Genomic DNA, 27,537 nt, shown 5'->3' on the forward strand with positions numbered 1-27,537 from the left:
GTTTGGAATGATGAGTTCCCGCCCTTTTTGGAATTTGACGAAACTATCTCTATTTGGTAGTATCAAATTGACGGGAAGGCCCTTGTAGATGAGAATTAATTTGGCCGGTACTAATAAAACCTAATATTATTTGACAAATTATACTTTGACTACTTGTGATTTATCCGAAAAACACTTTATACATCTGTAGTTTAAAAAATGATACTTTACTTACTTGTGATTTTATCCATTAACGGTCCATTGCGCACATATGGCTTTGCTGTTACTCTAACATCATTTAACTTAAAAAACATATTACAAACTGAATCAAAACACTGAACCCTAGAGAAACAAATCAAGGCCACCCTTTCACTTTCTATTCAATTTTGAGCCACTCCACCAAGATCAACACGTGAAATTCTCATCATTACTTTCGATTACCATTCTGATCAAAATCCCTATGAAAGATTTTGAGGAATTTATCTCTTGAGTTAAATTCTAGGTACATTGTCTAATCAAGGGTTTTAATTTTTAATTTTTTAATTGCAGTAATTGATGGTAATCTACAAACTAAAATTTGAGTAATTTGTATAGGCTAAGGTAGGAAATGTTAGAAACATAGCTTGTGAATCGAGCATGCATGAAAAGCTATATATAAATATATATATTCTTTTTTTTTCTTTCTTTCTTTTTAACGAAGACAAGAGACAAGAACCCCACCTACCACTACTAGATCATGTTCAATGTGTAATAATAATAAGTCCCGAACATATCTAGTCCATTCCCATGTGGTTGTCTCCCAAAAACAAAACAATGACTTTTTTTTATGTATGTGCATATTTTTGTAGGAAATGTTAGAAATTTTCAACAACTCAAATTTATATATTGATTGCTAATGATTTGCTCCTTTTCTGTGTTGTGTTCTGTGTGGACCCTAAAAATATTTTTGTATTAAGGAAAACATGTATAGATATGGACTTTGAGGTCCATTCCCATGCGGTTGTCTCCAAAAAACAAAACAAACACTTTTGTCTATTTTTGCTACGTTTGTGTTTTATTCTTTTGTTTATTAACACTTTTGAAATTTAAGCAATTATTTTTATGCAGATGGCTGATTTGAATTTTACCGTTGAGATTAATTATGGTGGCAATTTTGTGTGAAACCCAAATGAATAATGCAAGGGAAAATGCTAGTGTGGAAGTCAATGATTGGCTTGAACCACCTGTTGAGATTGACATGGAGAGATTGGTAGGGTTTGATGATGATGATGAACCAGTAGCTGCTGGTTCAACAATGCTAGTGTTTAATGTTCAGACTGATATGAAAAAACCAGAGTTAAGAAAGGGAATAATGCTTCTTAACTCTAAGGTGTTTAAGGAGGTCTTGAGGGAATGTGCTATATAGAAACCTGTGGATATCTGGTTCAAATTGAATGAGAAGAACATGATATTTGTCTATTGCAGGAATGAGTATGGATGGAGGTGTTATGCATCTAAAGTCTATAAGGAGTTGACCTTCTAAATAAAGACATGGATACTTGAGTGCACCTACCCTAGAACCTTCCAACACAGCCAATTGACATTAGCTTATGTTGTCAAGAAGTACATGCAGGATTTTAGAAAGAACCCTAATTGGACTACAGTTGGTGTGCAACACCATGTGTGGTCTAACATTTTTGTTGACATAAGTGTCAGTCACGTATATAGGTCTAAGAGGAAAGCCATTGATTTGATTACTAGGGATGAGCAGTTGCAATATGGGAAGCTAAGAGACTATGCAAAAATGATAAGGTTGAATGATGTGGGAAGTAAGATTATTTTGCAAACTGAAACGGAGCATGAAAATTCCTAACCAAAATTTAGGAGGATGTATATAAGATATAATGCACATAAGGTTGGTTTTTTGGATGGGTGTAGACCAATCATAGGATTGGATGAGTGCCACCTAAAAGGAAGATTTGGTGGGAAAATACTATTTGCCACAGCTAAGGATGGAAATGATAATTTTTTTCCAGTTGCCCTTGCTTTGGTTGAACAAGAGAACAGAGACTCTTGGGTTTGATTCTTTCAATAGTTTTCAGATGAATCTAGAGCAACTAAATCTTATCTTTATTAGTAATAGGCAGAAGGTATAAACTTTGTATGTTCATATTACTAATACATGCATGTGTTTTGATTATTCATATTACTAATATTGTTTTATATTAAATTCTATGTGAAACAAGGACTTATACTTGCAATTGAGATGTTGTTTCCAACTGTAAAGCATAGGTATTGTATGAAGCATATTTACAATAACTTCAAATTTGACCACAAGGGGTTGGAGTTGAAGGATGCATTATGGAGATGTGCTAGAGTCACCACTATTAGGGACTTTGAGAGGAGAATGCAACAATTGAAGGATCTAGACCCCAGGGCTTGGGAGTATCTTGCTCACATCAACTTTGCACAGTTGTCTAAGTCTCATTTTACCAATAGGGCTTTAACTGATTGTTTAGCTAATAATTTGAGTGAATCCTTCAATTCCATGATTTTGCCTACTAGGGACAAGCCCATCTTAGCAATGTTAGAATGGATTAGAGTTAAGTTAATGACCAAACTCTATACAAAGAGGAGAGGTATAGAGAAATATGCTAGGGAGGTGTGTCCAAATATTCAGGACAAGTTAGAGAGTTGAAACTAGAGTGTATACCTTTTTGTGCTACTCCATCTGGTAGGTTCATGTATGAAGTTGATAATGATTGCGAAAGGAATGTGGTTGATTTGACAAATAAGACATGCAGCTGTAGGATATGAGATTTAACAAGAATACCTTGCAAACATGGCATTGCTACTATTTTTAAGAACTTAGAGAAGGTGGGGGATTATGTATATCCTTGCCTTGAAACATATCTTCAAACTTACCAAGAGATTATTCAACCAATGCCTGGCCAATCAGAATGGGTTCAAACTGGACAACTTGCTCTTGATGAGCCAAGGAACACATATAGGGTTTTTAGACTGAACAAGACTATCAAATGTGGAAGGTGTAAATGCATTTTTGGTCCCTACATTTTGGGCCGATTCTCGATTTGGTCCCTAAATTGATTTCACTCCTAGGTCAGTCCTTGATTTCAAAAAATCGTTTTTATTTTGGTCATTACCGTCAACCCAATAACAGAAAAATCTGAGGTGGCAAATAGAGTGCACAGGTGGCATGTTAGATGCTAATGTGGCAAATAAAATAATATTAAAAAAATTTATTTTGCTTTTAAAAATGACAAGTCAGCATTTTAATTAATAAAAAATAATTTTTTTAAAAAATTTAAATTGAAAATATTCAAAATCAAAAAAAAAAAAAAAACTTTTTCCAATTTTAAATATTAAGAAAACAATTTGTAGCAACTATTTCAAGCTTGGTGCGTATTTGTGTTTGTATCTTTCTTTTTCTTCTTACTTTTTTCAAGCTTTCGATCCCTCTCTCTCTCTAAACCCAACTCTCTAATCTCTGGGTTCTTATAGTTTTCCGTTGGGTGGTCGGTAATGGAGGTGGATTGGTGGTTGGGGTGGAGATCAGTGTGGCCATGGGTCTTGCATTATAGGTTTGGCTGGAGATGGAGATGGAGATGAGTGGGCTTTTTTGGGTTTCAGTGGGGGTGGGTTCTGGCCGTGGAGATCGGTGTGGCCATGGAGATTGGTGTGGGTCTTGGATTTTTGTTTACAGGTTTGGTTGTAGGTGGGGTTTTTCTGGGTTTCTGTAGGGGTGGGTGGTCAGTATTGGAGGTGGAGATTGGTGTGGTCGTGTTTGTGTTTCGGAGATGGAGATGTCTTGATGAGTTTGGTTTCATGTTTGTGGGTTTTTTTTTTTTTTTTTGATGTGGATTTGTATGTTTATTTCTTGGATTTATTGGGTTTGATTTACTAGAGGTTTATGGGTTTGATTTCTTGGATTTTATTGGGTTTGATTTACTGGATGTTTATGGGTTTGATTTCTTAGATTTATTAGGTTTGATTTACTTGATGTTTATGGGTTTGATTTCTTGGATCTATTGGGTGGTTTACGAGTTTGATTTCTTGGATTTATTGGGTTTGATTTACTGGATGTTTATGGGTTTGATTTCTTGGATTTATTGGGTTTGATTTGGGGAAGAACATGAAGCATGAAGTTCATGTCTGGGGGAAGAAGAAGAACAATGTTCTTCCGAAAAATAATGAAAAGGGAAAAAAAAGATTTATGGTGTTTTTAAAAAATTTATTTTGTTATTTGTTTTTTAATTTTCTGAGATGGCTTTTTATTTATTAAAATACTGACATGGATGCTGACGTGGTATTTATTAATGTTATTTTATTAGCCACATTAGCATCTAACATGCCACCTATAAACTCCATTTGCCATCTCAATTTTTTCTGTTACTAGGTTGATGGCAAGGACCAAAATAAAAACAATTTTTTTGAAATTAGGGATTAACCTAGGAGCAAAATCAATTTAGGAACCAAATCGAGAATCGGCCCAAAATGTAGGGACTAAAAGTGCATTTACATCAATGTGGAAAGTATCATAGAGAATGACACAATTTAAGAGGTTGCAAAGCTATCATTACTGGTGAGACAGCATGGCAAAGGAGACAGAGGCTTTAAAAGGATAAAATTGTAAGTATTTTTAGACTTCAACCCTAGTCACTTGGTTTCTTGCTTCACATGTGTATTAATATGTTTGTAACTTCAATTGTTGTGGTATAGATACAGGGAGGTAATTCTGCAATTAGAACCAAGAAGAATTCTCCTAAAGCAAGGCCCTAGCCCACAACTCAACTTGCATCCTAACCCGTATATCAACCTTTTGCTAAAACATCTAGATCTCAGCCCTCATCCTCACAACCAACTAATAGAGCTTCAACTCCACAAGCTGCCACCAGGGCCCATTGGTACTCTTCATCTAGCCAGCCAACCTTTCATGTACCTATATAGACATGAGATTCTAGACGATCATCATCCCAGGTATTGTAGCGTGTATTTATATAATTTCTATTTTTCTTGTACTATACATTGACTTGACTATGGTCTTCACTTTGTAGCCTATAAGTGGTGTTGTTAGGGCAATGGTGTTGCTATTGTTGCTGGTGTAGCAGGTCAAAGAAATGGTGGAGGAACTACTATGAGTACTAGAGGAAAGGGCAGTATATCAAGAGCATCAAAATTTCAGCCAATAGGTGGAAATGACAAAATATCATGACCAGCAAAGTTTCAACCAGTAGGTAGGAAAGGCAGTAAATGAAGACCAACAAAGTAGAAAGAAGCTAGACTAGATATTTTGTTTTTTTGTGGTCCACATACCTAGTGTAATTAGCAGTTTAAATGGTCAAATGCCAAAATTAATGTTTTATGTTTTGGTTGGAAGATGTGTTTGTCTCTATCTTTTGTCAAACAATGTTTTTTCTTTTGGTTGTAAGCCTGTTATTAAGGTGGCATACAAAAAATAATGAATGTCTAGTGGAAAGATTGTAATATTTTAGTAATATATTATTGTGACAAGTTTTTGCATGTGCTATTTATGACAAGAGGATATGTTGTTAGTTGTTATGACAGAATGATTAATATTTTGGTAATATATTGTTGTGACAAGTCTTGACATGTGCCATTTATGACAGAGTTATTCTGTTGTTAGTTGTTATGACAAGATGATTAATATTTTGGAAAACTCTAGTTATAACTTATAAGTAATGTGGAAAACCACTACTAGCTGTTAAAATGTACTTTTGGGGTAGTAGGTTCGACGGTTGAGTGGCAGGTTCATGGCTACTAGCCTACTTGGGAGACCGTAATAGGGGTTTAAACTATTTTTGAGTCAACTGTCCTGGCAGGTTGATTGTGGGTGTCTAGCGATTGGCCTACCCACGACAATAATTGTGTTGTTATGAATTTACATTGTTTGGTTATGTTAGTTGAGTGTCATCAATTTACAAATGCCAACAATTTATTACCAACAATCAAATCAGGTGGTTCTATTACTAAAGTTGTTATGTTACAATACAACTTACAAAATGACCATTTGAGCATTCAACTTACAAAATAGTGAATAACCACTCATTGAATTAAGCTCATTGGTCCAGCCAACCTCAACAAAACAAACAACATTACAAACACATAACCATCATGTCAGATTCAATCTCTTAAATTTTGTTCTTTTTTTATTTATTGAGGCAAAACACAAAATCAACATTACAAGCACAAAAAATCCCCATGATACCACTAATGCAAGCTTGCACATTCTTTCTTGCTCTCATTGCTTTCTCCCTAACTTCTACATACAATTCATGAGCTTTTCTTTCCCTCTTAGTAGCTTTTTCTTCTTTCCCTAGCTGACCTTTCCCTCTGAGTTGCAAGTTGCAATTCATTCTCAAGCATATTGGTCCTTTGAATGACAAGTGGGGTAGTTTCATTTCCATGCCTACAAGTATGATTATCCACCCACTAAAAGAAGCCACATTTGGGACCAACATGAGAATTGATTTTACACCCCTAGAATTTAGAACATGTTATTTTACAATTCACAATCCATCACCACTAACCATTAACATACAATTCAAATAAAATCGAAATACAAAATTTTTGATTACCTTGAATTGGCTACAACCCAAAAAATCTCCTTCCAGAGTTGCCAACTTTTAGACTTGTTTGCAAGACACAAGTCTCATGGGTACATAAATGCCCATCTGAAGCACGACAAAAATGGGTTGTTGTAAAAAAAGTGCCACTTGATGAAGACATTGCATAAGTTGCCCAAGAAACCTTCATTGAAATTACTGCAATTTCAAAAAAAATATCCCCATTAGTTTAATGGACCTTTTGGTCCATTTAAGCTTAACAATAATTATTGCAACATAAGACTCTCAAAAAAATAAATAAATAACAAAAAAAAAAAAAAAAGAAGCCAAGAACAAGAGTTGAGTTTCTCAAATTTCTTAAGAAGGATAATAAGGGACCAAGATAAGGAGATTGGACCAGAATACATATGGCAAACTTGCCCAATAAATTTAAACATAACTAATTCGTGCATGCAAGCATACAAATGTGTGTGTTTTAAATCTTTAGTAGTCTATAAAGCTTAGAAAATTCCAGTTTAATGCTTTGTGAGTTACCTAGAAGTAATATCCCATAGACGAATATCTACAAAACAATTGCAAAAACAAAGTTAGAAAGCTAAACAAAATTGCAAAAACAGAATTCTCTATGGATTTTATTTTTCATGACTAGAACACACCAATTTAAGAATTGCAATGCAAAGTAAACTAAGAAAAAAAAAATGCTACCTTTGCTAAAATTTTCAAACAGAGATTAATTTAATCCCTACCAGAGGGTCTATTAAACTAATTATTTGCTTCTACTTACTTTGATCCCTACCAGATGGGTTTGGTTCAAAAAGTCCCTCCCAAAAGAGACTACCTCAGTCTTGACGACTTACAAGATCAACATGCTATTGTTAGTCCTGTACAAATTCCGCAAATTTCAATTTGTAGGAAAATTCCTAAAATTTCACTCCAAAGGGAAATTCCTCAAACTCTGTCACAGGGGTTTTGATCGGAATGGTGATGATGGAAATTTCACATGATGATCTTCATGGAGTGGCTAAATCAAAGAGAGAGATTGAAGGGGTGGTCATGGGTTTGTTTCTCTAGGATTTCATGTGTTTGATTCAATTTATAGTATATAGTTGGAGCATTTTAATATTATTTAATTAAAATGAATAATATGATAATATATATATATATATAAGGATATGAGAGTTAATATGGAAGATAAGGAGTTAGTGGAATGTTTAATCTCACATTGAAAATGAGAGGAACTATTCCTTTTAATTGTGGTGATTAATGGGCTGATATGTATTGCTTCAAATATTGGGCTAAATACATTTAGAATATAATTTCCTTATTCGTTGGTGAGTAAATGGCCTTATCTTCAGAATTTATTGGGCTAAATACATTTAGAATATATCTTCAAAAACTCCTTATCTCATCCATTAATTGTGTAACTCTAGCACATCATATTTATGTCTAGCAATTAATCTTGAAACACCAACTACATCAGAATAATGAACCTAAGTAATCATATTAATTTGGGTAATAATTTTGTGAGGCCCATTGAGCTTATAAATAGACTCATTTAGTCTCATTCCACTACATACCAAAAAATCTAGCAATTACAAGTATTCTTATATACTAAAAAATAGAGAGGTTCTTGACAAAGAATGGTGTTCTTTCTGGTGAAGTTTTGAGTTTGAACACTTTATGCAGTGGTTGTTCTAGCCATACTATATTTGTTAGGCTATTGTATCTTGGGGAAAATAAGTCAGAAAAGGTCTGCACCGGTTACATAGATTAGCCAACCAAGGGCTTGAATCTCCTTAAAGAGAGTGAGTAAAGCAAGTGTTATGCCTTAGTTCAAATAGTGTTGTGTATTTTCTAATCTCAAATAAATAATATTCAAAACTATTATTCAGTTTCTCTTTGTGTTATTTCCATTATTATTGTGTTTGCACCAACATATGTTTTTAAGTTAAATGGTGTTAGAGTAACGACAAGGTCACAGCTGGGCAACGGACTGTTAACAAATAGGACTACATGTGGGTAAAGTGCCATTTTTTAAACCCTAGGTGGGTAAAGTGTTTTTTGGGCAAATCACAGATGGATAAAGTGTAATTTGCCATAATTTTTTTTCTTTAGAGAATTTCAATTTATAGCGTTTGTTCAAGATAATTACTTTTTATTATGAAATCAAGACACTCAATTGGTTTTTGACTTTTTTGGTGTAGGCGGGAAAACTTAACATAATTTGGATTAGAAACAAAACGTAAATCCATAGGAGGATTAAAAAAAAAATCTCAAAATCTTGCCTAGAGTTTCAAAACTCCCATCTTTTATTGTAATTATTGAATTATAAAAAAATTAAAAAAGCCTTAACACTTGGATTCGAGTTAGGGGTGGTAATTTGTGTTTACGTGTTGGGTTCGTGTCTTGTAAATTCATGAGTATTCGATTATATAAGTCAACATTAACCTGATATGTTTATTAAACAGGTCAAGATTCCTCAACCCTAACACGACCCATTTATTAAACGGATTAGTCGTGTTGACTTGTTTATTAGATTTTATCAAAATGAAAAAAAAAATTTAATATAAAATTCAGAACTAACGAGTAACTGCATCACAAATAATCATTCAAAACTAAAGCATATCTCAATATCACAAATAATCAACCACAATATGTCAAAGAAAATAAACCACAACAACTAATAAGTTTATATACCTAGAGTTTGAAGGGTCTATTGGTAAAATGTCATTTAATTAAATGGGTTAGACGGGTCAAACGAATTCTATATGTTGAACACTAACCCAACCCATTTATTAAACGAGCCAATCATATCAACCCGAATATAACACGAACTCATTAAACCTTAATTCATAACCTGTTAATTTCATGTCATGTCGTGTCGGGTTCGTAGGTCGTGTCTAATTTTACCACCCCTAATTCGAGTTATGTGAGACGCATTAGTATCGGGGTCGGTGAGGTCGTCTAGTGCTGGGATTTAACTTAACATGTTAGAAAGTAACTTGCTCTCAAGATTCTACTTTTTTTTTTTTTTTTATTCAGCAAAAATAAATAATAAAAATCTTAAATATATATTATATATCAAAATCTTTTGCTTTGGTTTGTGTCCTTTTTCCCAAATGCATCGGCATATCTATTTGCGTTTATTTAGCAATGATTCACACATACCAACAAGAAAGGAAAGATTACTATTATTATTAGATAGAAATGATTTTTTTTTTCTTTTCTTAAAACTCATTAGAGTTGGAAATCAGGTCCACTACAACTTTGACATCAATTTCAATCTTCACTGCTTTTAATTTTAAGCTTTTTGTATATTGCCAATGAACTTAATGGTCTAATAGCACATTCCTAGATACCAAGAGTGTGCATGGGTCAGATTACGTGGGGTGAAGGTCCATATTTTTATCCAATCAGCCATTGGCAAGTTGGAAAAATTCCAATCCATCACTAACCCACCAAAGTCTAAATTTGGCAGATCAGTTGTGTAGAAGAACAAAAAATCAGTTGCAAAGCCTAAATAGGCAAAAAGTCGATATGATATAGTTCGATACAATTAATTTGTAGAGAGTGGGATTCCGAGATCAGCTTGCACACACTTTAATGGTCTAGTTTCATGTTAAATTGTAAAAACAACAAATAATCTAAAAGAAAGAAGAAGATTTTAATGTTTAACTCTTCCTCGGGCTAATCCGAAGATATTTAGTTCATATATTGTTCAAGTCTTGGTTACAGAATGTTGATACACAATATCTCTTTTTCTTTCTAATTTGTCCTCCTATTCTAGAGGAATTCTCTTTCCTTATATATATTTATTTGAGATGCATCTCAGCCCTCAACTTGTATAGCTAGGGATCGTCATTTTGATACTTGTCCCATTAGGGTTTTGTTGAAGGTGGTGGAACGTACTGCAAGTTGTGAGGGTACTGTTCAGGGGTCATTCTGCCATTAATGCGGCTAGCTGAGTTGGTGCAATGCATTGAATGCGGAGGTAATGGATACTTTATCTAGGCGTCTTCCTTCTTCTTCTTTGGCATTTTATCCCTCACTCTCCGTGGTTCATATAAAACCTTCCGAGGAACCTCGCTCTTCAGACTCCTTGGATGGTTGGCTTCCTTGATTTCAACATTGGTCTCTTATTGCTGTACTGAATTAGAACCATTGGGAGGATGAGACACCCTTTTCCTCGGGTTGGGCCTACTTGGTGCTAATTGGCATTCAGATTCTACCCCTCCCACAAGTTGAATGTTGGCGCTTTCAACTTGTCGAGTTAGGCAAACATTGTTCTTTAAAAAAAAAAATAATGATCAAATACTACCTTCTAGAGGAATTCTCTTTCCTTATATATATTTATTTGAGATGCATCTCAGCCCTCAACTTGTATAGCTAGGGATCGTCATTTTGATACTTGTCCCATTAGGGTTTTGTTGAAGGTGGTGGAACGTACTGCAAGTTGTGAGGGTACTGTTCAGGGGTCATTCTGCCATTAATGCGGCTAGCTGAGTTGGTGCAATGCATTGAATGCGGAGGTAATGGATACTTTATCTAGGCGTCTTCCTTCTTCTTCTTTGGCATTTTGTCCCTCACTCTCCGTGGTTCATATAAAACCTTCCGAGGAACCTCGCTCTTCAGACTCCTTGGATGGTTGGCTTCCTTGATTTCAACATTGGTCTCTTATTGCTGTACTGAATTAGAACCATTGGGAGGATGAGACACCCTTTTCCTCGGGTTGGGCCTACTTGGTGCTAATTGGCATTCAGATTCTACCCCTCCCACAAGTTGAATGTTGGCGCTTTCAACTTGTCGAGTTAGGCAAACATTGTTCTTTAAAAAAAAAAATAATGATCAAATACTACAATTTTTTTTATTGGCAACACTCAAACTACCATATAATAAACTACATTCAAATATATAACTCATGCACACAAAAAAATTAATGGCTTATTTTATTGAATTACAAATCTTAATTCCAACACAGGGTCAATGAAAAAGAGTGATATATCATTTGTAACTTGTAACAGACCTTGTCTCCACAAAAGTTTTATAAAAAATTTTTAGCCTTACAAGTTACAACTAAAGAAAATTAATCCAACAAACCCAAAGTCTTACCGTTTCCCAACTCACACCAAGGATTTAAAATAATCACATACCAACATAACACTTAAACTTCAAAATGATTTGTAGGGTCTCAAAAGCTTTGATGTATATCCGTGTACTATCTATCTATTTTAATATACACGGGCACATGTTTATTTTATATATATATATATATATTAAATATAATAATACCATAACAATTTTTATAATAAATAAAATGGATCCGATCTAAGACTAAGAATAAGATTTTAGAACATATCACTTTATTCTATAAAAAAATGATGATAAATATTTTTTAATCTCTCTCGACTCAGTAAAGGTACACCATTTCATAGACATACAAGAATGTATGGGACTCAAAACAAAAAGACAAACAACATGCTCAATAAAAATATAAATACAACATTATACAATACAAGATAGAAAAAGGGAACTTACTTTATGGTTGCCTAGAATGGGCGGATTGGGTCAACTATGGTGGGTTGGTAATTTCTGAATCCATTACCCGACCCAATCCGCTAATTTGGGGGTTTAACTTATCCAATCCAAACCGCTCACCTAATGGACCCGCATGGGTCGGGTAGGTATCTACACAGCCACACTAGGTACTAGGTGAGATAGGGATCTCAAGTTCAAGACCCCAAGGGCAGGGGTGTAGATTTAGGAAATTTCTAACCATTATTTTAAAAAATAGCTTTAGTAGATTAATGGTCCATTCCTCAAAGACCAAAGCTCCGTTGCCTGTTTCTCAAAAAACTTCAAACCCAAGCCCCTATTGCATCTCTGATCAAATCTTCACCACCTGCCAAGCCTAGATTACCCACAGATTGACCCCATTTGAATTCAAGTTGAACCACCCCATATGAGGCTTTTAACATCTCACTCTTCTAGTAATGTCTTGCCAATCCTAGTGCCTGCACATAAGGGGCAAACTCTACCGCCCTCTGTAGAATCTCACAATGAAGATTAATGTTTTGCCTTTGAAATTGGAACATCACTTGTGTTTCTGTGCAGCCATAACGCCCATACTCTAATTGGGAAATACAAGTTTTCTAGGCAAGTAATATAGAGAAGTTCTGTCATCTGACTTGCAATTTCCATGTTGTGATGTTGGCAGTGAAAAAGGAGCTACACAAGCCAGGAAGGCCCAACTTATCCAACAACTCTTAGCACAGGCACAATTTCTAACAGCATGAAGAACAGTTTGAGGGTTGGTTTTATTTTTTATTTTTATTTTTTAACTAGTCGCAGACCCGCGCGTTGCACGTGATAATATTATTGTTTTATTTATTATTTATTAATAGTTAGTTTTTCATTATCTTTTAAGTTAACAGAAACCATACATATACTTTTTTTTAAACCTTTATATATATATATATAATAAATGCTACATTTCAGCTTTTAGATATGTTTATATAAATATATATATATATATATTCCTTCTAAAAAAAAAGATATATATATATATATATATTATTTCCTTAATGTGAATTTATATATATAAATATAAACTCTATATATTCCATTTCTTTATATATATAAAACCATAGATTACTACCCCATAATGATAGTAGCTAATTAGTTTTATCATTTTTTATAATGCAATATATTGAATAAAATAATATGAGAAGAAAAAAAAAGTAAAAATAAAATATATAACAATAAACACCAAATTAATTATCTCTAAATAAATACCAAATTATCCAAATCATGCAATGTAATATAATACAATTATATTACAATCTTCCATATTGTCTTTAATTCTTTATAATGCAATATGATAAAATTTAACAATCAAAGTGAACCAAAAAAAAAAAAAAAAACTTAAAACACAATTAAATCACATCAACCTAAAGTGGAGTTCTAAAAAGCACAAAAATTTATCAACCTAAAGTAGAGATGCAAAAAAAATAAATAATAAAAATAAATAAATAAATAAAAAACAAAACAAATCCAACAAAAAATTGAGTGAGAAAGAGAGAGAAATAAACTTTTTTGTGAGGGAAAATTATGCATATAATGGAAGAGAGAATGTCAAATTTATACTAAAAGGATGATAATAAGAAGAAACAAAATGAGTACAATTATAAGGAAGATAAAGGGAAAGATGAAGAGTGATATTAAGATAGAGGGTAATGGGGAGATGAAAATGTAAAGGGAATGAGAAAGGTTAGAGAAAGTGTAAATGTTAAAAAAATGAATACAATTTTATTTATTTTAATTTAAATAACATATTATATGTTTAATTTTTTTAAAAAGAAAATATAAATAATTTAATTATATGAAGGATGTGGCTGAGTTTAAATATTGAATAAAATAAGATGAAAAGAAAAAAAATGTAAAAAAAAAAAATAAACACCAAATTACCCAAATCATGTTATGTAATAGAATAATATATATTATATTCATATATATTATCTTTAATTTTTTTATAATGCAATAGGATAACATTTAACAATCAAAGAGGACAAAAAAACTTAAAATATAGAATTAAATCGCATCAACCCAAAGTAGAGTTATAACAAACACAAAATTTATCAACTTAAAGTAGAGATGCAGGAAAAAAAAAATACTCTAAAAAATATCTAGAGAGAGAGAGAGAGAGAGAGAGTAAGAAACTTTTGTGAAGGAAAACTATGCAAAAAATGGAAGAGAGAATGACAAAAATTTATAATAAGATGATGTGAATATGAAGAGACAAAATAAAAGAAGATAAAGAGAAAGATGAATAGTAATTTTAAGGTTGAGGATAGTGGGGAGATGAAAAGGTAAGAGAGGGACATATGAAGAGACAAAATAAAGGAAGATGAAGGGAAAGATGAATAATGATATTAAGGTTAAGGGTGGTAGGGAGATGAAAAGGTAAGTGAAGAAGAAAGGTTGGAGAAAGTGTAATTATAAAATAAAAAAATAAAAAAATAAAAAAATAAAAAAGGTAAAAGTTAAAAAAAAAATTATAGGAAAATTGGAAAGAAAAAGGATAATGACATGGATGCTGATGTGGTTCAACTAGAGCGCAGCAACAATAAATGCTACGTTTCAGCTTTTAAATATATATAGATTTTTACATAAGGAACAAGAAATGCCACACTGAGTTCTGAAAAGAAGATTATCAAACAACTAAAATATAACAAAAGCAAATTTAGTCACTATTACAACTAATGTAACAACTAGAATTATGCATTCAATTTTATGCACACATCAATGGTGCAAGTTCTTGCTAGAACATTTAAAACTCAAACCCCGTAGTTGACCTGCATTTCAGAAGTGGAGTGGTGATGGAATAAGTAGTTTGGTTGTTAAGGAGGTTCCACACTGGTAGAAATATCATGGAAGTAGAGTAGTTACGGATGAAATCGTGTATATGCAGAAAAAGTTGGACAAAAATGGCCCAATAGCTGAAATAATTTGTGTTCTACTATTGTATATTAATAAGATTTGTTGAAAATTGTTTTCCTTTCAGAATAGGTTTTTTGGACTCCTTAAATTGACCCTTAAGCAGTAAAAAAGAAGAAGGAAGTCTACAATCAATAGAATATCAGTCTTTTATTCTTTATTTTTTAGGTGGATAGTAGATATCAACCTTGTGGATTCAAGGTGTTTTAGATTTTTGTCATACACTAACCCTTCTTTCGCTTTAAAGTTGCATCATATTCATAACCCAACTTATAAAACTGTAACTAGCTTTTGCCCTCAGCCACAAAAATAAAATAAAAAAGTTAACTAAAGAAGAAGATAAAGTACCTTTTCATAGAAACTCAATAGATTCATAGATTTGTAATGGGCTCCATTAAAAGGAAAGATTTTTGCACTTTTAAAATCCAAACAAATGAAGATAAAGAAATTTAAATGCCCTTAAAACTTACAATTATCTTATCTGTGCTCTCATATTTCAAAGATTGTTTCATATTTTTCAAAAAATGAAATCTTCAAATGTCACAAGAAGATCATGGAGGACATTCAAGAAAAGATTAAAACTATAACGAGTCCATTGAACCATTCATAAAGGACATATTTTGAGTGTAAGACTTAAAACATGGTGGATAATCGAATTTTCAAGATGACAGTTTGGGGGGGGGGGGGGACTTTAATTCAAATTAAGCATAAATTAATGGTAAATGGCTATTCAAAGGTTTTTTTTTTTTTCCTAAACTTAGTTTCAAGAATCTGAGGGCAAAAATAGAAATGTCAATCTTGTTGCTCTTCTTGTTTTTTGCTTTGCACCAGAGGGGAAAAAAAAAGGTAAAACCATTGGCTTGGATTTGAATGTTCATGTAGCAAAAATAGTCATTCCCCATGCCATATTGCTGCCTAGAGGGAGTCCTAAGAAACACAATAATATTCTAAAGAAAAATTATCAAAAATATTTTTATCTTAACCCATACTTTCTAAGCAACCAAACAGGCCACAAGAACAGACATTTATGTATTCTAATATTACGCCATTATTCTCACTTCATAATATGTTTTATTATGACAAAGAACAAAAATATCTTCAACCTCGAACTGAAACTATTGACAATAATTGAAATTCCATTGAAAGATATTCTACTAAAATGCATAAAGTTCAGAATCAACAAAGTCCATTGTTAGGAGACAAAATTGGATATACCCCATTTTATCATCCAGAGTTTCAAATTCCAACTTTCAGATAATTCCTTTTTCTTGTGAAGATAAGATAATAAAGATTTTCAAAGAACCAGGTTGAAAAGAAATAGTTAAAAGAATTCATGTATAACTATTAAATTGGGTGTTTCGTATCCTGCGCAAGAAGTAACAATTTTTTTGGTCATTGGGAGGCAGAGGAACTCCTGTCCATTGAGCCCAGTCATATACATGTTGCTGCCAGAGCAAACTCATGAAGCTATCAATCAAATTAATGAAAATTTTCTTTTAGTAAGATCAATTCCAACAAAGTATTTCAGCAAAGTAATCCACACCAAATAAGCTTAGTAAACAATATTTCAGCAAAGTATTTGCCTCAAAAGTGAATCAAAGTTCCAAAATGCCATCTTTGAATCAAATCCAAAAATGGGTACTTGGGTTTCCTTGAAATACCACATTTAAATTTGTTTTTTTCCAATTCTAACAATCACATAAAAACTAATGTCATTGCCAAAACATAACCATATTCTTAGAACACCAACAAAAAAAACACACAAAAAAAAAAAAACCAAAAAGATCTAAAAAACCCTAGGTCACGGTGGAATTCCAAAATCTAAAATTGGAGAACAAGAGAGAGAGACAGAGGAATCTAAGAAGCAAAAACGACAAAGTATTGAGAAGAAAGAGATAGTACCTTCGGCACGGTGGGCTACGAACGGCGACAATGAGCTACGATTGCTTGAGAGACTACGTTCCTGATAGTGGGCAACAAATTTGCTTCAGCATTGGGCTATAGATTTGCTTTATGAATGAGTGAGTTTGAGAGGGCGGTGTGAATGGGAACGGTGACAATGAGCTACAATCGCTTAAGAGACTACCTTCTTGACAGTGGGCAATGAATTTGCTTCAACACTGGGCTACGGATTTGCTTTATGAATGAGTGAGTGAGTGAGTTTGAGAGTAAGTTTCAGAGGGCGGTGCGAATGGGTGTTTGAGTGAGTGAGTGTTTGAACTTTGAGATTTTGTAATGAGCCGTTTGAAACTATGGATTTGTTTTTATTTTGCATATTTCGAGTCTTATAAACTCGATTTCTACAGGGCTTCACGTGGCAATTTTGTCCAGCTAAGGATAGCACAAAAACATGAACTCGAGCTTTAGAAACTCAAGTTCTAATTAAATCTCGAGTTTCTAAAACTCAAGATGCTAGTTTCACACATTGTTTCAAAACCTGGCAACTAACGAAATTGTTAAAATATTATTGTTATTTGGAAAGTAGGGGTGTGCATGAGTCGGATTGAAATGATTTTTTGACCCAACCCATCATGGTGGGTCAAAAAAAATACAACCCAACCCAACCCATCACATAAGTCCAACCCAATCCACATGGATCGGGTTGAACCCATGGATTTGACAAATTTTTTTGTTATTATTAAATTGAGTAAAATAAAAAATATTAATATATTAAAAAAACCTAAAGATTAGTATCAATATAATTCTTTAAGTGCAAACAACACTAATGACTAAACAACAATAGTAATTTATTAGGATTTGTGTGAACTAATTGACTTTTATATAAGATAGGAAGAACTAGCTATTTTTAAAAATTTATTAATTATATATATATATATATATATTAAATATGGATGGATCGGGTTGAGTTTGGCGGGTTTGTAATTTTATAACCCAAACCCAACCCGACCCGCCATAATTTTTTTTTTTGTAACCCAACCCAACCCACCAAGCCTTAAAAACCGACCCAACCTGACGGATCGGGTTGGACTGGGTCGGGTTTGGCGGGTTGGTGGGTTTTTTGCACACCCCCTGTTGGAAAGGGTGTTCATGCATTCTCCAAATACACAACAAAATAGAGCAAGCAAACAAACTGAAAAGTTGCATTGCAATGCCTCAAAACCTGAAGAAATAGAGATACCAAACACAAACTAAGGCTAATTTCAATTTTTTGCCCCTCTCTTGCTCCTGTAGAATACAGATGTGTAGCTTTTCCAACCAAACATTCTGCAATTGCTAATTGAAATCCTAAGCATCCAACTAATTTTCCACATATTTCTTTCAAGTAGAATTTCATGTAGAACCTTGTTGCTGATGTTAACCATCTACATGAAGGCAGTTATAGCAATGAAATTGAAAGATTTACAACCTTTATATGGCTAGCTTAACTAGAAAGCATAATGCTTCTTAAAACTTCTCAGAAGCTACTGATTCAGAAATGCTTCTGTATTACCATAATCATGTATTTCGCATTCACCATGCTTTCCTTTCACCTCATAGTTAATCTTGAACAGAAAGTAACACCCACCCACACAACATAGAAAAATAGCAAAACCATGGGAAACAATTAGTATACCAGAAAGCTGAAGCTTTGGTAACATATTGTAACATTCCAACCTTTGTGTTCACATATTCCTAAATCCAATTAATCACCCCCACAAACATACTGGTGGTAACAATTGAAGTACTAAGCTATCAAATGGCAAAAATAAGGGTACTGTTACAGTAGCAAACACAACTCCAATGCACATTGCAGAGAAAACACCAGGCCCTAGTGATTTATCGTCTTAAATTGGCTTGATCTTGAAATGGAGTGAAATGAGAGAGAATACGAAGCACTTCAGGTCCTGCAACCACAAAAGACCCATAAGAACCAGGGTGAGGGATGTAAAAATGTGGATAAACAGTAATCACATAAATATCCAATAATCAGAAAACAGAGACGCCAAAGAGCAATAGAGAATGAAGGAAGACCAGATCTCAACTAACAGAAAGAGGAAAGGAGCAGAGTACAATAACCATAAGAACAACAACAAAAACAACAAGAAGGAAATCCAAAAGGATAATAGCTACTGTAATCCTGTAATTAGAACCCATTGACTATGAAACTTGCACCTTCATATCATGGGCCACAAACTAAATTTCTCCTGAAGATAACAAGCTGGCCAAATCCCCTACGATTATGAGCCTGTAAGCTCACTGTGCAAAACATCTCTCAAGCCCTAGAAAGGCACAAAGAGAGAAACATTTATAGCTGTTGACGCCCTAGGTAAGTTGTTTCCACTTTAGACACAACTGATATTTAGAAAATATGGATTATTTTTTCCGTTTCAAAAATCTAAAGCAAAAAATTGCTAACAAGGTAGTCACAAGCAGAAGTTGGTAATGTATAAGGAATTTTATCCATATTTTTGCAATCTTGATTCTTGAACCATTACATCATGTATATCATGTAAGTTGAATTCTAAAGTAATACAGCTGGGGCGATTCTACTCCAGAAATAAATTTATACATAGTTTGATTAAAGTTTGACATGGACATGGCAAAAGGACAACGTTGGTAATGTAGTTATTGGTATTACTGTCACTAGAGTTCATGTAATATTTATTATTTTATAGTAAACGTGATACAAATATTTATGCTAATATAAATAAGAACTATGTAAAACTACATAACTCAAGGTGCTCCATGCTCTAAAGAAACTTTGAGGTTGAGCTATGCCATCTACCTTTCTTACTTAACAACCTTCTCATGTTTACCATAGATTTAAGTCATTAGGTAGGGTAGAAGAATTGAACAAAAGTTTTCTGAACATTTTTTTAAAACACTTGAAGGATACATGGTCTCAACCTATGTGCAAGTGAATGATTCTGCAATTCATGTTTCGAAATACCCAAATGAATTTTTAAACTCCTATTTTCTCAATGCTATCCAAACTAGTTCACCCACTACACCTACAAGTCACTGGTTGATTTCATATCAAATTGATGTTTTGGCTCATTTTTTATTTTGACCAAACATCTCAGTCACAAGAAAAAACCTCTCCAGATCAAAACACAAAACTCACTGCCATGTCCACTGTATATAGCTCTGAACTATGTACAAGAAAGTATCAGAGAAATGAGAAAAAAGAAGGTAACAAAGAAAAAAGAATGAAGAGAATTATATATGAGTCATGTTGTATTTTGTTGCATCTTTTAACTAAATATTTGAATGTCCAATCAAAACAAACCCACACCATTCAGTTTCACACAGCATTTAAAATCTGATACATGTCAAAGTTTCATCAAGATGACATTATTTCATTCTATTAACTGTATGATATGCTACACCCTAGAATTTTATTTACTGTAGAACTCTCTGGGGAACAACAGTTCTTACTTCTTAGTAGTCAGACAGAGTTTGGTCTCTATGAGATTCGACTATTATGATTCTAAATTGACAGTTGAAGAAGTAGAGATACTTTTATTTACCCCAAACAAGGGTATGTTAAAAATTAAGAATGGGCATTGCCCAAGTACATAGGTAGAAAAGAAGTAGAGATGTTTGCAAAATGCATCATTGACTAGCCATCAACATGGTTTTTAAAGACACGTTTCAAATCTTCCTTTGATAAGTGCTAATTATAAAATGAGTAATAAAAAATTACTTCCTAAAGAATAACTAAAATTCCAAGTAAATATATACACATCCCACTTAATAAACATAAACCACAGATATAGATGACATTCTTTTGGGTAAGCACAATAACATAACTCAATTCAAGTGCCTGAATCCAAATTAAATTATGGTCAGTTTTATGGCCTTTTTAAAACTAATCAACATCAACCATATGTATCCTTTTCTGCTACTCTATCCTATCTAAAATCATACTCATTGTTACCTACATATGTGTGTACCCATGTTATCTTAAGGCTCTAACTACCTTGTTTCACTCCATGTAAGATCCCAACAAAAGTCCAGAAGTGGACTTGATTATAATAAGTCCTTCGATATGACTGCTTAGAACTGAACCCAAAATTGTGATAGACCCACGACAAGTGAAGAAACTAAGGATAACAAAGAAGATGTTCTGAGATTTGGAAACTAGTATCAGATACCAATTCATGACTTAAACCACAATTAGAAAGAAGCTAGGAAATGAAACCTAGAGATCAAAACATATACATTACAAACTACAAAAGAGAAATGCACCGTAAAACATAAAATAAATGTACTAATAAGCTGACCTGAACAAGGTAATAGAATATGCGAAGCCCTTCAGGGTCATTACTGCTCTGCACATCAACAAGGGATCCAATCTTTGAAGTAGTAAAAGAGATATGCTCGTTCCCCATCACAATCTCAAGCTCCTGCCTCCCAACGCGGTCGGGTTCTGGCCATTGGTTATCATCTTCCTTTAGAATCTGAACAAAAAACACATATGCTAGATCAGAAGCGGAAAATGTAAACATAATCAAATTTATATGATAACTCAAAAACCCCCCAACTCAATCAGATTCTGAATAAAAAACAAGACAAAAGTACAACCAAATCTCACACATTATAAAGGCACAAAATGCTTGAAACTCAAACCCCGATTTCTTAAGCCTAGTCATAAATATGACAAGCATAAACAGTGGGTTCAAACCTCCATTTCTAATCATATGTCCACACACACACACACACACGTTATTTTTCATAGACGCATCGAAAATGCTAAAACTCTTTACTAATCCCCACACAGCAAAAGAGTAAGCATTGAATTCAACCAATATTCCTCAAACACATCAAATCCTGAAGTTCATTCCACACTAGACCCTCTCTCACACACACAATAGAAACCCTAAACCCTACAAAAACCAATCAAAAGTAGCACAAATGTGATAAGCATAAACAGTGGGTTCAAACCTCCATCTCTAATCAATTTTTAAAAGAACACAGACATTATTTTTCATAGACGCATCGAAAGAGCTAAAACTCTTCACTAATCCCCACGCAGCAAAAGAGTAAGCATCAAATTCAACCAAATTCCTCCAGGTTGTGTTTGGATGGCAACATTTGGATTTGGATTTGGATTTGAAATCCATTGATTTAAAATGCCTTAATTTGAAATCCTTTGATTTTAAAATTCTTTGTTTGGGTCTTTTTAAACAATGAAGTATTTGCAATTCATCATTTGAAATTTCATTGTTTGGATACCTAAATTTGGATTTGGATTTAAGATCAATAAAATATATTTTTTAATTATTATTTTCTTAATCCTATTGTATTTTAATTTTAAATACATGAGGTAATATTGATAGTCCAATTGACAAGTTGATGACTAAATATTTTTAGTCATAGCAAACTAAAAAAATATCTTGTGTTTTATATCAACTAGAAAGGACACCTAAACGAATGGGTTTTTTATAAGCACCCGCTTTTGCATTTTTCTAAATAAGTAAAAAAAAAAAAAAAAAAAATAGCAGATTATTTTACGTAGTCTAAGCAAATCAGTGTAGTGAATGCATCAGTATAAATGTCCCCATGGGCTTATAGTTTCATTGACTTAGTGCATTGGTAATTTTTGAAGAAAAAATATAGTACACCAAGGTTATGGGGAGGAACAGAACACTTGAGCCTCCATTTTGCATTTTCTACCTTTTCACTGAATTTAATAGTAATAAAAAAAACCCATAACTCAAAAAATTATAAAGAAAACAAAGGAAACAGGAATATGACAGAGGTATTAGTCAAATGTATCTAATTTTAACACCAAGAAATCATGTCAAGATGAAACAGTTAGATAACTCTTGTAAGGTTCTAGTACTGTGAATTTGAAAATTTTGTATTAAGGATTCTGAACTATAAACTTAATCCCAACAAATTCAAGCACATAAGCATATATGATTCATGTTTGACTGCAATCCTATCCGTAAGCCATGCTCATAAAAAGCTTAATAGCAGGTGTGAAGACTTTATTGGGACATTCTACAATGAAAGCACTTCAAGACTCTATTGTTACATTGATTTTCCATTAGAATGCATACCATTCAGATCTATTGGGATAATGGGATGCTTTTCTTACAATCGTGAAAACTGTTTCTACATAATATTCCAGCCACCTCAAGTAAAACACATAATTTGCTTACCTTCTTCAATTACTTATTAGTTATTACTTCACAACTCATAGATAGTTCATAGAAGCATTTCATCAAACACATAATTTGCATTACAAACCCATAAAAAGATAAAAGAAATTAAAAATAAAGACAAACCCAAAACAAATCATTGAAAATACTACGAAACAAAACGCACAAACAAATGAACAAAACCCCAACAAAACCCACAAACAATCAAATGAAACCCAAGCAAACCCACCAAAAAAGAGAAGAAAAGAAAGTGTTGTAACCACTGGAACAACTACATTTTGTGTTTTCTTCTTATTCTTCTTCTTGCTTTTCCATGTTATAAGATTTCCTCCCAGAAAAAAGACAATATCTCGAGATAGCCTGCCTATCTGAAGGTGATCCTGCCCAGAATGCATCAATGTAGCCAGCCTTCCAACTTCTAAGGGCTAGGGAGAAGTATCAAAATAGCGAGATTCTCAGGGCTTCTAAGAACAAACTTAATTCTAACTCTGCAAATATCCGACTTCGTGATGGTGGGTGGGTAATTGATGGTATCCGCTAGGATCTTAAAAAAAAAAAATGTATAGGAGTGTTAATAACAGCAATCGAATCTTCTCAAGGACACGAGATAAATTGATTCGATCTTGCCGCCTCAATTCCCAATAATTAAATACGTCTAAGAAATATGTTCTGAACGAGAAAAGAGTAGAGTAGAGTAAGAAGCAGAAATTCGTAGCCGTGGACTGTGGTGGCCGAAGCTCAAGTTGCAATTAAATATGTTACAGAGATAGTTAAATCATCTACAACTAGAAGTAAAACATCAACTAATTCCTCCAATTTTCTCAGCAGCCAAACAAGAACTCCACAACCAAAAAATCAACAAAAAAAAACCAAAACCCTAAAAAACAGAGTTAAGAGTTAGAGAAGAGAAGAGAGAGAGAAACCTCGCTCTCGAGAATGATGCGGCGACACTCTTTGAGGACGGCTGGGGTGACGTAGACCTCCTTGCGAATCATGGTGTCGTTCTTGTAGTTGGAGTTGTTGGCGTAGCGGAGCATGCCATTGGAGCGGAACTCGAACTCCAAGAACTCGTGCCCGAACTTCCCCTTGTGCCCCACGTAGTACCGCACGTAGAACTCCTCCAACTCTTCCTCTCCTCCCACCACTCCTGCCATTTTTTTTCCACCTTCTCTCTCTGCTACCCTCTCTACTTTCTTCTCTTTCTCTGAGTCGAATTTGGCGATGCAATTACAGTGGGAAGCAAACACAGGCCCTACTACTGTTACTAGAGGGGTTTTCCTAGATACGGGCTGGGCTGGGCTTTATTGTGGGCCTTTTCTGATTACAAGTTTACCACGGTTAAAAAAAAAAAAAAAATTAACCGGTTAAACTTTGGATGTTCACCACGATAGAGAGAGAGAGAGAGGTAAATTTTTTGTCCGTTCTCCCACCACCATCAGACTCCTGTAACTCCACATGTAATTTTTTTTTTTACATTGTTAAAATTTATGGATTAATTATTATTTAGATTTGATTATTTTGGTTGGATTGATATGGATTTAGGTGTTTGGATTAAATTTGATTTTGATTAAGGTATCTGGGTAAGAATGCTTTAGTTTGGGGTATTCGAGTTAAATTAGGGTTTGGGTTTTTTTTTTTTTTTTTTTTAAATAAATTCTAAACGTGGTAGTGTTTTGATGTAATTATATTCCATCTTTCCAATTAATTTTTTCGTTTCTCTTCCATCTTTTTCTCTCCAATAGCAGAATACTAATTTTTTGTGCCAGATAAAGCCTAAGGTTTGGCCACCTATTACCCTAATTTCCCATTTGTTTTTTTTCAATTTCTTGAGTTATGTTTTGTCAATTATTGTATTGGTTAGATTTTTTTTTTTTTTTTTGGAAGATTTTTGTTAGATTTGTACTTTTTTGTTTGCCCCTGAAATTTGAATTGATTTATGTATTTAGGTTACGCTTGATTTTTATTTGGCAGTTTTTTTGTTAGATTTGTATTTCTTTTTTTTGCTTTCCCCTGAATTTTGAATTCATAGGAAAAAACATAGAAATTCTTTTTTCGCTTTCCTACAATTAATGATGTTGTGACACATAGAAAAAAACACCGATCTAAAAATTTGTCATGTTCACAATTAAAAAGTGAAACATTAATTAAAAAAATTTCAAATTTAAATTTTTTTTTTTTTTGGTTGATGAATGGCTTTGATTATCTGTTAAAGCATAGTGGGTAACCAAACGTTCAATTCCATTGCTAAGAACAGCTTAGTGGTTCAACATTCCCTGGTGGTTAGTCAGCTAACTTTTTCTTGACCTGTCTATATTTGATAGATGATGGTAACTTGGTAAAGAAGTGGACTACTAAAGAAAATCTCTACCCAATCCGCAAGCTTGATCAGTCTAAAATCTTTCCCCTTCTCTAAAATCTTTCTCCTGTGGTTTTTTTTAGCTCACATTAGAAGAAAAGAACTCTGACAGGGTTTTAGTGGTTATAAGTAATGAAGATTCAAGTGATTGAATGAACTGGTCTAAAAAGTGATTTGGGTTTTGAAAGATTGGATCTTGAGGGCAAAGAGTAGCTGGAATCAGATCTTTAAGATGCAGGACTAAATTAAATGGTTGGTGTTTGATAGTTATTTGGACTGCGGTTTAATTATATATTGGAGGGTTTAATTTGAGAGATTATATAAGTTTACCACAGTATTTATGTTTATTGTGCGTGAGTTCATATTAGTAGGTTTTTAAAATTTTGCTCAAGTTTTATTGACAAAAAAGTATTAAAACTATTGATTTTCATATACATATTTTGTGGCCTTTGGTGAACTTGCATTGGGTTAGTGATGTGAAACTAAGTTAAATAAGACCATTTATGTATGTGGGTTTTATGAAGGTGCTAATTCATTTACTGGAATAAATTCATGCTAATTTATTTACATGGAACTCTTATTTTTCACTTTTTGCTCATGGGGCTGAATATCATTGGACTGTAATCAATGCAATTAGCCAATACTCACTTCTTAGATTTTCTATTTTCTGTTTTTTGGTCTATCCCAAAATGTTCCCCCACTTGTATAGTCGTATATATTTTATCTTCAGTTTATATTTCAGTCCTCCATCCAACGCATGAATGAAGTATGGAAATTTTTTTCCTCTATCTTTGCTGACATTGCAGAAAACGATCTCCCATAATTGATTTTTTTTCTTGGATGGTAATCAATGGATGCTCACTTTGTCCATTTAGATTGTTTTCTGTTTTCATGTGGTCACACCTTATTTTCCCATGTTAACTTTCTATGCAACAAGCACTCTGTCCTCTATCAAGCAATATCTTTCTTTAACACTAAAGTCATGAGAACCCATGTGCCAAGATATCTAATTTAGATAATTCAGCCGTTTTACCAGTATTTTTAACACCAAAAACAAAACCAGTATACCTCAACCTTATGTTTCTTGCTGCCTAAAATAACGGACTATACCAGTTAATTTCAGGAGTTTCAGGTAGTTTTTGATACACCAGTGACAGTAGCATTTCAGACTAAAACCCACTCTTCACTCTCCATCTCCCTCTCTAACCAAATCAGCACCCACCACCTTCCTTTTGTTGTAAGCAGTGCTTCCTTTGTTGTGGGTGTTGCTTTTTTGGACATGGGTGGCTCCTCTTTGTATTTCTAGAAATTATTTCCAGCAGAAACTTCCATCTTGACTCACCCCCTTATAAGCAAAAGCTAATTTGGAGTCCTCTATTGTGCACCTTACACGTTTTCATTGCTACATTTAACCAAATTGGAATGATTTTGATTATATGAATAGCCTAGTTTGTTTTATGTTTTCATTTACTGAGGCTGAAATGTTATATGAAGTAATGACCATATGTCCCTTGTTTTCTTGTTAATAGGAAAAAAATTTGGCCTTTACTGGCCAAAAGTTTAATGTATCTTTTGAGAAAAGCTTTTGAAACATTCCATGATCAATTGAAGCACCATGTATCTTGAAGTCGACCTAGGCTAATGCAGCAATGGAGTGCTTGTCTTTTTTCCAGCTTTTTGGTCAGATGGTGGAGAAACTGTCAAAAAGGGGGCTAGAACAATGGCCCACTACGTCTAATCTGGAATGCAAGAATAAATCTTGACATAAAAACTGCTAAGAATATGAAGTTTTGGTACTCTGCCAGGAAAATAGTAGCTCTATCAAAAATGGCCTTCGGTTGTAACTGAATTTTTTCAAAGTAGAACCTGTTACAAGCATTCCATGATGTATTGAAGCCATATCTTGTTGTCAATAGGCTAATTTTAAGCATCATTGAAATATTGAATGTATTTTATAATTTTGACTCTTAGGGTAGTTTCATTGTTCAATTTACAAAAACTTTTACAATGATTT

General features: G+C 33.4%; 1 protein-coding gene across 1 annotated transcript; it reads right to left on the reverse strand.

The window, feature by feature from the left end:
- Positions 1–18,567: 18,567 nt before the first annotated feature.
- Positions 18,568–24,418, reverse strand: LOC115987565 (protein mago nashi homolog). The gene is made up of 3 exons (XM_031111146.1): positions 24,091–24,418; positions 21,284–21,460; positions 18,568–18,901 (listed from the first exon to the last, which is right to left on the reverse strand). Exons 1-3 carry the CDS (start codon positions 24,319–24,321, stop codon positions 18,842–18,844), a joined length of 468 nt encoding a protein of 155 aa, XP_030967006.1. The 5' UTR covers positions 24,322–24,418; the 3' UTR covers positions 18,568–18,841.
- Positions 24,419–27,537: the final 3,119 nt, after the last annotated feature.

Source organism: Quercus lobata, chromosome 4 (assembly GCF_001633185.2).
Source record: "Quercus lobata isolate SW786 chromosome 4, ValleyOak3.0 Primary Assembly, whole genome shotgun sequence".
Taxonomy (NCBI): domain Eukaryota; kingdom Viridiplantae; phylum Streptophyta; class Magnoliopsida; order Fagales; family Fagaceae; genus Quercus; species Quercus lobata.